This window comes from Aethalodelphis obliquidens, unplaced genomic scaffold (genome assembly GCF_003676395.1).
Source record: "Aethalodelphis obliquidens isolate GAN/ISIS:26980383/991018 unplaced genomic scaffold, ASM367639v1 scaffold9, whole genome shotgun sequence".
Classification (NCBI taxonomy): Eukaryota; Metazoa; Chordata; class Mammalia; order Artiodactyla; family Delphinidae; genus Aethalodelphis; species Aethalodelphis obliquidens.
Genome location: NW_020837953.1, coordinates 45,076,327 through 45,088,699, shown reverse-complemented (window position 1 = coordinate 45,088,699; position 12,373 = coordinate 45,076,327). Strand labels below are relative to the sequence as shown.

The 12,373-nt window shown below is 38.0% G+C and overlaps 1 protein-coding gene across 12 annotated transcripts in view; it reads left to right on the top strand.

Moving 5' to 3' along the window:
* Positions 1-12,373, top strand: part of KIF1B (kinesin family member 1B) — a 148,025-nt gene that overhangs the window by 13,676 nt on the left and 121,976 nt on the right. For 8 of the 12 annotated variants that reach the window (XM_027110237.1, XM_027110236.1, XM_027110233.1 and 5 more), the window contains exon 1: positions 1,459-1,564. In XM_027110237.1, the coding sequence (XP_026966038.1) occupies positions 1,459-1,564 (106 nt within the window). Of the gene's footprint in view, positions 1-1,383; positions 1,565-12,373 lie in introns of those variants that run through there. The other 4 variants (XM_027110228.1, XM_027110240.1, XM_027110241.1 and 1 more) reach the window with 3 other exon arrangements.

Genomic DNA, 12,373 nt, shown 5'->3' with positions numbered 1-12,373 from the left:
AATGTTTGATGTATTAAAAAAAGAACCATCTGTTTATTGTAAAATAAAATGTGAAACAGACTGGAAAAAACATTGCAGCAAATATAAAAAGATTAATATCAATAAATACTGTAATCATTTGAAACACAAATTAAAAAAGTCAGTAAACCAGGTAGAGGACTTGAACAGATAATTCTCACAATTGGGAAATATAATTCATTAACTCAGTCCTTCAGCAAACATGTAGTGAGCTCTTTCATCAGATACTGTTTTAAGTGCTGGCAAACAAGGTCTCTGAGCATTCTGGTGGTGGTGTGAGAGACAGACAATAGACATGGTCCAAAAAACAAGCATTTCAAATAGTGATAGTGCTGTTAGAAAATAAGATAGAGTATTTATTTTTGCCTTTTCCTGTGGAAAGAATTAGTAGTTGTTCAGCTGGAGGTTAGCATTCCTAACCTTTACTTAATTATGTGGAAAAAAATTGGACAGGTTTAAGTTCTGTTGGAGTTCCCTGGTAATTGGACCCATAAGTATTTTTCTTTCTTAGTTTTTTCTTTTGTTCAGTTCTTCTTGAAGATGTTTATATAACGGATAGAGTACAGATTGAGATCTGTTGTTTCTTGTGGAAATTACTTATGTGGGTTATTTTCACAGAATAGTGTTCGTTTTGTTCTGTTGGGAGGGAAACTATTCCTCTAAAAAATGTTCACATTTTTCCCTGTGGCTTCATTCAAAAGTGAAATATAGTGATTTGATTCTGCCGTGAGTCAGAGGATAGAACTTGGGTCTTCTGAAACCTCTGCTTATTGTACAGGATGGTTGTAAGGGCCAAATGAGATACATATGAAAGGGTTCATAGAAGTTAAAGGAATCCCAGGATATCTATAGTTAAAGAAGCTAGCTAGAGCTTATCTTTGTCCTTTTGCTGTTTAAATATACATCATGTAACTGGATGTTTCAAACTGAAATTAAGATATAAAAAGTTCAGTGCATTTCTTTAAAGACAAGTAATAAGTTGTTTTGCAGATGGCAAGTTACTTGTATAAGGAACCCTCTTTAACAAATAAACATTTTGGGTTTTTTTCATATATTATTGAAGACTGATCCAGAAAAACAGAGAGCAAGGAAGACGTTTGTTACTTTGCAGTTAAATTTTTTATTATTAAGTCTAGGGACTTTTTAGGCATGGTAAAGAGATAATGGAACAGGAAAACAAATTACAGTCTTTATTTTCTATCTGATAATTTACGGTTGAGAATATAAGATTTATAGGGAAGAAAAGGGATGAGGTTTTTAGAAATGGAAACAAATAGGACTAAGATAATGGCTCGTATGCTCAAGTTAGCCCATGCTTTCTTTAATTCTGACTATCTTGTATGAATCATTTTTTCTTTTTTAAAGGAAACTTGAACATAATTTCATAAGAAGATTTGATTCTTTATTTCTGGACTGCATATATATAACAAGACCATCAGAATGTCGGGAGCCTCAGTGAAGGTGGCTGTCCGTGTGCGGCCCTTCAATTCTCGAGAGACCAGCAAAGAATCCAAGTGCATCATTCAGATGCAGGGCAACTCAACCAGTGAGTTCATGTTGTGTTCTATCAACTCTGTCTCATTTTCCTGTCCTTCCCCCTTTTCCTGCTTGCCGTGATCAGAATAAATGAACATTTGGCTATTAACACTTTGAACTTTGCTGTTCTGAATGATCCACTGAATGTTTTTCCCCTGTGATATTTGCTGTAGCATATTTAAATATGGACTATTTATTTTCTTCTTTACAATTGAGAAGTCCCTAGAGAACTGAACGAATTTAGTTAGTGTTATTAAGTTGAAATCTTAAGGATAGTAAAGGTGTAAGCAGTGATTTTTAGTAAATGATGCTGTGAAATATACCTGTTGAGCCTCCGAGATTACTTTGCTTTCTTGATTTTAAAAGCACTTGAGCTTGCCAAGATGGTCTTCACACTTACTCTGCTTCCTTACAATGGTTCTTTGAGTTGAACAACAGATATAGCTAAAACAGATAGTAAACTTGTAAGTTATTACTAAAAATTTTCAGTCATTGCTTCCTAGCTTGTTTCCCTATATAGTTGCTTAGGTGAAAAATGACTGAAGCTCATTTGAAGCCCCTTCAAAATTGAAGGGGCTTTTGGTACTTGAATTAGTTACTTGATATGGATCTGTAGGCAAACTATTACTTAAAATAGATGTAGGTTCTACTGTTTTAAAACCTATAACTTTGTGATGAAGCCGAATTGTTGTTCTTTCAGATAGATACAAGTTAATGTTGAGTTGTTGAGGAAACATGCTGATGTCATCTATTTGCGGGCCAGTGTTTTGTGTAGAGGATTCTCCCAGTGGGAAATAAAACTATATATATTTAAGGTCTACAGTGTGGTGCTTTGATATGTTTATACATTGTGAAATGATTAGCAAAATCTAATATATCCATCATGTCTCATAGTTACCTTTTATTTTGTGGTAAGAACACTTGAGATCTACTCTCTCAGCAAATTTTACATAGACAGTACATCATTATTAACCATAGTACAATGCTGCACATTAGGTCTCCAGAACTTATCTTATAACTGAAAGTTTGTACCCTTTGATCAGAATCTCCTTTTTTCCCCCACTCCTCAGCTATCATTCTCTGTTACTGTGAGTTCGCCGTTTATTTTTTGATATAGATTCCTCATATACAACTTTGAACCTTCTGTTGCTTACATACTTTTCTGAACTTGCTAAATAGGACTCACAACATTTTATTTTTTAAAAAAAGATTCAAAAGTAGGAGTCTAAACTGCTGTACCACTGTTTGTGCTTTACATTTCTTTGTCAGTTGTGCCAGTGATTCTATGAATTATATATCCTATGAATAATTGTAAAAAGAGATGCAAAATTCAGTATTGTTCTCTAACAAATGTTTATATTCCTAAATGTCACTCATTCAAGCTATGTTATCATTTGCGTTTCATTTTAAGAATTAAGTTTTACACAGTATAACTAAAAACTTGCATGGGGCCTTGCTAAGCTTCTCTGTATCGTTCCAGTTTTAGTATAGGTGCTGCTGAAGTGAGCTGAAGTGAGCACACTAAAACCTGATTATTGAGCCCCTTGTTTCTTCCTGAAAAATGCATTTAACTATAACTTAGTATGGAGGCATTTTTGACTGCTGGTGTTGCCTCTAAATATGATGGTGTGTATCACAAGTTCTTTTAAAGTGCGGACGTTAGGAAATCCTGGATCAGGAGCCAGAATTGATTCCAGAAAGAAATACTTTTCTCTGTTTTGTATGTTAAACTATCCAGGAATCCCCAGTGTCATGGAGATGGATTTTCATTAATGGTTGGGGTGTTGCTACTTTCTTTATAGGGTTGGAAATCTTAAACTAAAAACTTTTAAGGAGAAAGTGAGTATTAAAAGGCCATATCCACGAATGCAAAAATCACTTTATCATATAATAAAAATAAATGGAAAATGTTTATTAGTACAAAAAATAATATTAACATTTTTTCTTGATGACAGATCATTTTAGAATGCCCACATCTTAAATGGGTTATAAGTTTATATTCATTGTCAAGGTCAAATAGCATTACATTAATTTCACCCCAGTTTTGATTTATTTTTGTGAACAGGTAAAACATTCAGAGGGTATGAAATCCAAAATGTACAAAGAGTGCACAGTACAAACATTCCTGTCACCCCATCACGTAGTCAACCAGTTCCTCTCCCTAGAAGTAACGTGTGTTAGATTTCCTTCAAGAGATAGTTTAAACAGGATTATCTTTTTCTAAGGTAGTTTTTTTCCTTTTAATTAGTGGTAAGGTATAATAGTAACTTATTTTACAGTCTTGACTGCATTGTATATTTTATTTTTTTAAAATTAATTAATTTATTTGGTTGCACCAGGTCTTAGTTGCGGCAGGCAGGCTCCTTAGTTGCAGCTCGCTGGTTCCTTAGTTGTGGCAGGTGGGCTCCTTAGTTGTGGCTCACTGGCTCCTTAGTTGCGGCTCTCTGGCTCCTTAGTTGTGGCATGCGAACTCTTAGTTGCGGCATGCATGTGGGATCTAGTTCCCTGACCTGGCATCGAACCCGGGTACCCCACATTGGGAGCGCAGAGTCCTAACCACTGTGCCACCAGGGAAGTCCCCTGCATTGTATATTTTAAACACCTGAGTAAAACTATTCATGTTTATATCTTGTAAAAGATGTTTTTTTTTTCTTTTTGAGATTTTAACATGAGAGAATATCCATATAAGTTAATAGGATTTTATTAACAAGTATCTACTATATGTATAATGGTATGCTAAGTACTAAACCAATATAAAAAAAACTAATCTATTGACTATTCAGGAGAATAAAACTATTAGAGTGTGTAGCAAAATTAAGATTTTCTATAGTTCTGGATAGTTATGTGAAATGGATCTGGGTCTGCTTAATTTTCTGACTGCTAGTGTTTGATCATCTGGATTAAGAGCTCACTGAGATTATTGATGGCTAATAAAAAAAAATGTTAGACCTCATTGTATCTAAGATATGTGGCTCTCTTTCTGACCTTATTATTTTGATTGTATAGAAAATAATGTCAGGTTAGGGGAAAAAAGTAAAATTATCCAAATGTGATATTCATTCTGAATGAAGGATTTTAGATGTCTTCACTTGTAGTAGACAGCAAACTGAAGAAGAAAATAAGATTCCTAGTTGAACATTTTCTAAGGATAGGGCCATAAATTTTGGAGTTTGGGAGGATGCTAAGTTCTATTTACTCATTCTTGTTTATTTTCCCCAAAGATCTCTCCAGAATTACTGAAAATATTTATGTCTTTTGAGGAAATATTAATGAAGAGATGCCTGGTTTTTATTAGAAGTAATTAATATGGTTAGACTAGGCCTGGGCTTATTGTACTAGTACTACGAAAACCAGTCTGTGGACCACCTTAAGCACAGTGCTGAACTACCAATGATTTTTCCATCATATTTTGTCTACAACCTTTCTAGACAGCAGGCTGAGTGGCTCTGCTCTGTCTTGCCCTATGTCTTTTTCTTCCTCTTTTGAGAGTCTGCTGTAATGTGAGTCTCTAGGGATCACAGAGTTGCATGTACCTTAGGACCCTGCCCTTAAGGAGTTAAAGTTTGTGGTAGGGGAGACAAGACATACCAAAATAACCTCAATATAAAGTAAAAATGATCAAAGTGATACTTGCCATAAAAAAGGGTTTTAAAAAAGTGCAGATGTGAGTTTGGCAAAGGGCACATGTAAAATTCATAGATGATCGGAGGGTATTTCAACTTGACCTTGAGGATTAAACTAAACATCCCATATGTTTGGGGAAAGTTTCAGAATTGCAGCTTATTAGGACTTATTAGTGTTATATCTAGATTGGTACTCCTAGCCTCATCTGGCTATAACACATTGCCTCTTCGCTTAAACATTCACCAGGAGAAATTTGTGACTTTTAAAATAATATTAGCCTCCTGAAACAAAAGTCCTCATTAGATGAATCAGCCTTAGAAAAAGTAGTGTTAGTTTTGTAGCTGAATGCTTTGTCATGGTTCAGAAAGTTTGGGGTAATTTTGGTTTCTTTGAAAGGTGTTTGTTTTTGGAAAGCTAATTAGCTAATTGTATTGGAGACTTTTTCCTCTAGAATTTTGGCGTTTTCAGTTTTCTGCTGTTTTCTATTTCTGTTTACAATTTTATACGGCAGTTTTTTAGTAATTTGACTAATATGTAATCCAAATAACTTTTGAGAGATTTTAAGTGAGCCAACTTGTTATGTTTAGAAAGTATTAATGGCTTGTTTTTAAAAAATTGGGCTTAAGATTGGGATAGAGCATGGATTTTGAACCTAGAATTGTTGGAAAAACTGAAATGAATTTTCTGTAGCCACATGTGTTAGCTGCATTAAAAGACTGCTATGCTGGCAAGCTGGCCTGGACTCTGCTCACAGGGATTATGGCTGATTGCAGACGGAATGCAATGGAATGTTCCTGCCATAAGGTCTCATGAAAAAGTAGAAGAGGGTGGTGAAGAGTACTTTAGGGAATGTGCTAGATTTGAAAACTGAGTAGTGGCAGTTTTATTCAAGCACTTTCTGGTCTCAGAGGGAGTGTTTTCTATGGCACAGACAAATGTTACTGTCTTGAGATTTGGGAGACCAGAGTGCATACAAATAGCTTTGTTTAATAATATCCCATTATATTCCAAGTTTCTCCCACTTTGGAAGCATTTTTTATTGTCTAATTACTTTAAAAAAGGAAAATGGGACAAAATTAATGCTCTGCTCACATTTATGGTTACGTTATGTGTGTAAATCTGGAGACTTTGAAACTGCATAAATTCCCCTCTGAAAAACAGTAAGTTCTCACACATTCCTTCTGGTGATTAAATTGTGATCTTTTGCTTTGTCTTTAACCATAGGAATCAGTCTCTAATCCTTTGGTAAGTCTCCTTCATATTTTTATTAATCTTCCTTAGTTTAGGATCTTTTTTTTTTCCCTATGCCCAGGTATTAAGTGGGATAAAAGAAATCCTGTTGTTGTTGTTTTTTCTGCTAATTGCTTACATTGTATATTTTAAAAGGCTCTTTCATTCGCACTTGTGCATTTCTAAACCAAATGCTGCACATCACAGCTGGTACAAAGAATGACTTCATGTCCATTAATGAAAATTTGGGATGGGGGAACACAGGGACAAAATGGAGTTTGGAAAGGAAGACTTTTGAAAGGAATTCTTATAAATCTGTATGTTTTTTCTAGCATAAGTTAATATAGCTACATGAAAATAAATGTAAATGCATATAAACTATCTTTTTGAACATTCTGGAAAATAAGAGGGCAAGAAAAGTTACCTCCATTATTACCTCTTTACTGCAGCCTACTGCTGCATTTTGATGGATTTTTATTGTTGTTGTTCCAATTAGGTTAAATGGTTAGCATCTGTGTAATTATGTATTCCAGTCTTTTCTTGTTAGTCTTTAGTTTTCTTCTCTCTTTAGTGTTACCTAATTCGCACTTGCATTGTAGTCTGAGTTTCTTTTACTGGCGTCTATGGTTAGACTTCTGAGTGTCTATCAAGATGGGAGCCCTTTGAAATTATATGCAAAATATGTTTCATGCATATTCCTAGGGAGACGATAATCACATTCAATATGATTTTTAAAATTCATACATATATTTTTTATTGAAGTGTAGTTGATTTACAGTGTTGTGTTACATATATATTCTTTTTCATATTCTTTATCCATCCGTCTGTTGATGGACATTTAGGTTGCTTCCATGTCTTGGCTTCAGTACATTTAAAATTTTTTTAATTTTGGCTGTGTTGGGTCTTCGTTGCTGTGTGCGGGCTTTCTCTAGTTGTGGTGAGCGGGGGCCAGTCTTGGTTGCGGTGCGCGGGCTTCTCATTGCGGTGGCTTCTCTCGTTACGGGGCATTGGCTCTAGCCTCAAGGGCTTGAGCAGTTTTGGCTCGTGGGCTCTAGAGCACAGGCTCAGTAGTTGTGGCACACGGGCTTAGTTGCTCCGCGGCATGTGGGATCTTCCCGAACCAGGGCTCGAACCCGTGTCCCCTGCATTGGCAGGTGGATTCTTAACCACTGTGCCACCAGGGTAGTCCCGGCTTCAGCACGTTTTAAAGAGAGCTCTGTCCCCAAAAAGGTTTAAGAAGCACTAGCCTAGCATGAAAATATCTGCTTAAGTCTTTTCAGGATAAGCCAGGACATGATTAGGTCAGACTAAGGTGTAAACTCCATAATACAACACCCAAAGTGCTTCACAGTGTGGCTGGAGGAGTAGGATAAGGACAGCTTTTCAGCTACTACTTCTTCACCTCGACACCATGTGCTCTAACCATAGAGATGCAATGTGCAGTTTTTTGTTTTGTTTTTTACCTACCCTTCGTTAAGATTCATTTGGTGAACTGTATATCTCACTCATGCCCAAGTCATTCATCTCTCAGTAACCTCTACCAATGTCATGAATTTCACTGAGAGTCACTAAAACTGCTGAATGTTTTGGCATTTAAACTCCTAACAGCACTATTTTTCTTAGAGTCCAAAACTGGAAATAACCCCCAGTATCCATCAGCAGGGGAATGGATAAATAAATCATGGTATATTTACATAATAGTACATAGCAAAGAAGAGAGGAATTACTGCGTATACACACACACACACACACACACACACACACACACACACACATGGAAATCATAAACTGTAGCTATATAAGCAAGTTGGAAAAGCAGTTGATGTATTTTATTTATATAAATTTAAGAACATACAAAACTGTTCTCTGTATTCTTTACTCCATAAAAAGACATAGGGTAAAACTATGAAGAAAAGTAAGGCAATAATGACAAAATTCTGCAGGCCTCAGTGGAGAGATGGTGGGCAAAGAAATCTGGGAGGGTCATACAGTGGAGCTACAGAGGTGAGGGTCATGTTCTGTAATGCGCTGGTGGGTACCTGGGGTTTTGTTTATTGTTGCTGTTTAAACTCTACATATATTTTATAAGTATATCTACTAAACATTTAATTAAAAAAGCATAAAAGCAAAGGGAAAAAACAGTCTTAATCTTGCAAATTGAGATGCTGTGCACCCAGGCCTATTTAGACCAGTGACCAGGGCATACCATATGATAAGCACAAGTCCACGAAATTTGCCTCCTGTCCCCTCTTTCTGAAACCTTCGAACCACTTTTTTTTTTTTTTTTGCGTTATGTGGACCTCTCACTGTTGTGGCCTCTCCCGTCGCAGAGCACAGGCTCCGGACGCGCAGGTTCAGTGGCCATGGCTCACGGGCCCAGCTGCTCTGCGGCATGTAGGATCTTCCCGGACCAGGGCACGAACCCGCGTCCCCTGCATCGGCAGGCAGACTCTCAACGACTGCGCCACCAGGGAAGCCCTCGAACCACTTTTTGACTTCTTTTTCCAAAGAGAGGAATGCTTACATGTCCACCTTGGTTAAATGACACTCATTTAGTCACTGGAATGTAGGAAGATAAGCAACAAGAAGGTGAAGAGGCTTTTACAGCACAGGAAGAAGAGTTCAGTAAAATATATTGAAATCAGCTTGGGTACCCGTGGCATTAAACTTTTAAAAAATTTTGACACAAAACACTTTTCCTGTAATCAGGACTTGAAGCTATAGCAATGAGAGGGGTCTGTGTATGTGTGCTGGGGTGGGGAAATAAAGGTGCCCTGAAATGATACTATGTTTACTCAGTTGGAATTGATTGAAACCAATTTTGTCCTTTAGAATGACTTTGGAATGGGTTGATAAAGGGAAGGTCCAGATCTTGCACTGTCAGTGGCCTTCTCACAATTTTCCTTGGTATTTAATGACTTCTCATATGGCACCTTAACTAAGCTGACATTCTGGAATGTATCCCTCTCTGTTTCTTACGTTTTTCTTCTACTGGGATAAAGTTTATGGTCTTAAAGAAGGGCATTAGATTGCACCCTCTTCTAGATGAGATAAATTCATTTACCATTAACTTATTGAGCACATTTTTTTTTTTTTTTTTTTGCGGTATGCAGGCCTCTCACTGTTGTGGCCTCTCCCGTTGCAGAGCACAGGCTCCGGACACACAGGCTCAGCGGCCATGGCTCGCGGGCCCAGCCGCTCCGCGGCATGTGGGATCTTCCTGGACCGGGGCACAAACCCGTGTCCCCTGCATCGGCAGGCGGACTCTCAACCACTGTGCCACCAGGGAAGCCCCATGAGCACATTTTTTAAAGTATTCTTCAAGATCATGATTTTAATGATTATATAGTATTCTGTTGGATTTATGAACCATAATTTATTTAGCTCATCACCCATTATCAGACACTTGAGCCTTAAAACCACTTCTTAGGACTGCTGTAAAGAATGTAAACCCTCTGGGCTTCCCTGGTGGCGCAGTGGTTGAGAGTCTGCCTGCCGATGCAGGGGACACGGGTTCGTGCCCTGGTCCAGGAAGATCCCACACGCCGCGGAGCAGCTGGGCCCGTGAGCCATGGCCGCTGAGCCTGCGCGTCCGGAGCCTGTGCTCTGCAACGGGAGAGGCCACAACAGTGAGAGACCCGCGTACTGCAAAAAAAAAAAAAAAAAAGTAAGCCCCTCACAAGTGGGGAAGGAATTGTTTTTATTTTTTACCTATTTATTAAAAAAATTATTCATTTGGCTGCACCGGGTCTTAGTTGCGGCATGCGGGATCTGGTTCCCTGACCAGTCATCAAACCCGGGCCCCCTGCATTGGGAGCACAGAATTTTAGCCACTGGACCACCAGGGAAGTCCCAGGAATTGTTTTTAGAAGACAGTTTATGCAGCCGTCTATCTGGCACCTCTTACCTGCTTGTCTAAATAAACATCTTAAACTTGGAATGTCCAAAACTGAATATCTGATATATCCTCTTGAATTCTTGCTCCCCTGCATTCTCCCTCAACTCAGTTAAAGGCAACTCTACCTTTGTAGTTGCTCAGGGCAAAAATCGTAAAACATCCTTGACTCTCTCTCTTATCCTCTATCCATCATAAAGCCCTGTAGGCTCTGCCTTAGAGTATACCCAGAATCTTACTTTCCACCTCCTTTACTGCCACCACCTACAGTAGCCTCCTTACAAGTCTCCTTGCTTCAGCCCTTGCCCTCTAGTAATCTGTTCTCCATCCTTTTAGAATGGAAGTCAGATTACTTTTTTGCTCTAAACTCTCAGATGGTTCCCATTTCACTCAGAACAAAAGCTGAAGTCTGTGCAGGGACCTCCCTTCTCCCTTTGCCAAACCTCTGTAGCCTCCTTGGTCTTTCCCTTAGTAATGCAGTGGGTAAATATTCCCAAGTCTAAAGTAGTCTTCAGGAACATGATTTTAGTGGCTGTATTGTAGTTATGAATCATACATTATTTAGCTCATCCTCTGTTATCAAATACTTGAGCCTTAGCCTCTCCATTTATTAAATGGAGATGTTGCTAATGCCTACCCAGCTCTCTATTCCTAGGTTGTTGTGAGGATCAAATGGAATTGGGTGTCCGCGTAGGATGGTATTTGAAAGTTATTTGTGAAATTGTTTTTTGTGGTTAGTTTTGGTACCTAAATCATTATTTTCAATGGGAATATAAATGTATAGGCAGAAACAGTTGAACCTGTCACTAAAGGAGGGGGCCTTTGGTATTGTGTGTTTGGAACTGCTTTTTATTATAGTGTATAATTCAAACTTCTTCAATTACCTAAATAAGTTGTTTTCACATCTGGATTCTGAAACGGCCAAGAGAGAAGACTGAAAAAAATCTTGTAGGGAACCTGCTGCTTTGCATCTTACTGTTTTAGTCTTTTGAGGTTGCCTTGATTAAATCCAGACTGTACTTCATGTGGCCTTTATATGTACATTTGTTGCTTTTTTCAAAGGGGAAAGCAACGATGCCCAGTTTTGTTTGTTTGTTTGTTTGTTTTAAATGCCTTCTTTGCAATTCTCAAGGGTTGTTTTGGAGTTCATTTTTGAAAGTCTGTGCCAACAACACAGTGCTGATAGCTTTTGGTAGTTGCCCAGTGAAGTGTGAAGCACTTGCAGTGGGAGCTCACAAAGTCTGGAGTGTGGTTAGAGAGACCGCGAAAGGGGCTACTCGTGCCGATTTTATAGTAGGCGAAGTTGGTGTTCACAGACTTAATTTTTTGTAGTATATCAACAACGTGCTTATTTTATGAACAAACATTGCTAGTGGGCTAAAAACTGTTCTTGGTTGTACTGTTTAGGGATGAGTGCTTTGTTCATATAGGTGGTAAGAATAAGAAATATGAAATTAGGTTTTTGAGGGCATATGTGGGAAATTAGATTTTTGTTAACTCAGCAGAAATAGGCTGGGAGGCCACCAGGAGCTCAGAGTGTTTTTAGTTTCATCTTAGAGATAAGTAATCAAAGCAGTGTGATGACCATTATGAAGGTATTAGGAGAGGTATCTAAATAACTGAGGGGCAGGGCCAGGAAAGGTGGGGAATGTCTGGGAAGCCTCTTTTGTTTTGGCAGAACAGAAAACTGTACTGCCAGAATTAGCAGAAGCTACGTAAAGAGGAAATGATTTAACTACAATTACTGTTTCCCTGTGACATTGTTCTGGTCTGATACTAGAGTTCCTTTTGTAACTGTGAATAAAATTGAGAAGGCAAAATGGGTGAAGGGGAAAACAAAATCAGCTTTTACTTTTTAAATTGCCTTTTAGTTGGGGGAAAACCACTGCGATTAGTAGGTAACGACAAGACAACAATAATAAACACTTAAGCTATGCCAGCCACAATTAGACGCTTACAGACTTTAACTCATGTAATCCTCACAACAGTCCTATGGCAGATACTCTTATTTTCCCCATTTCACAGATGAGGGCATAAATACTGGCTAACTTGCCTGGGGTCACACATCTA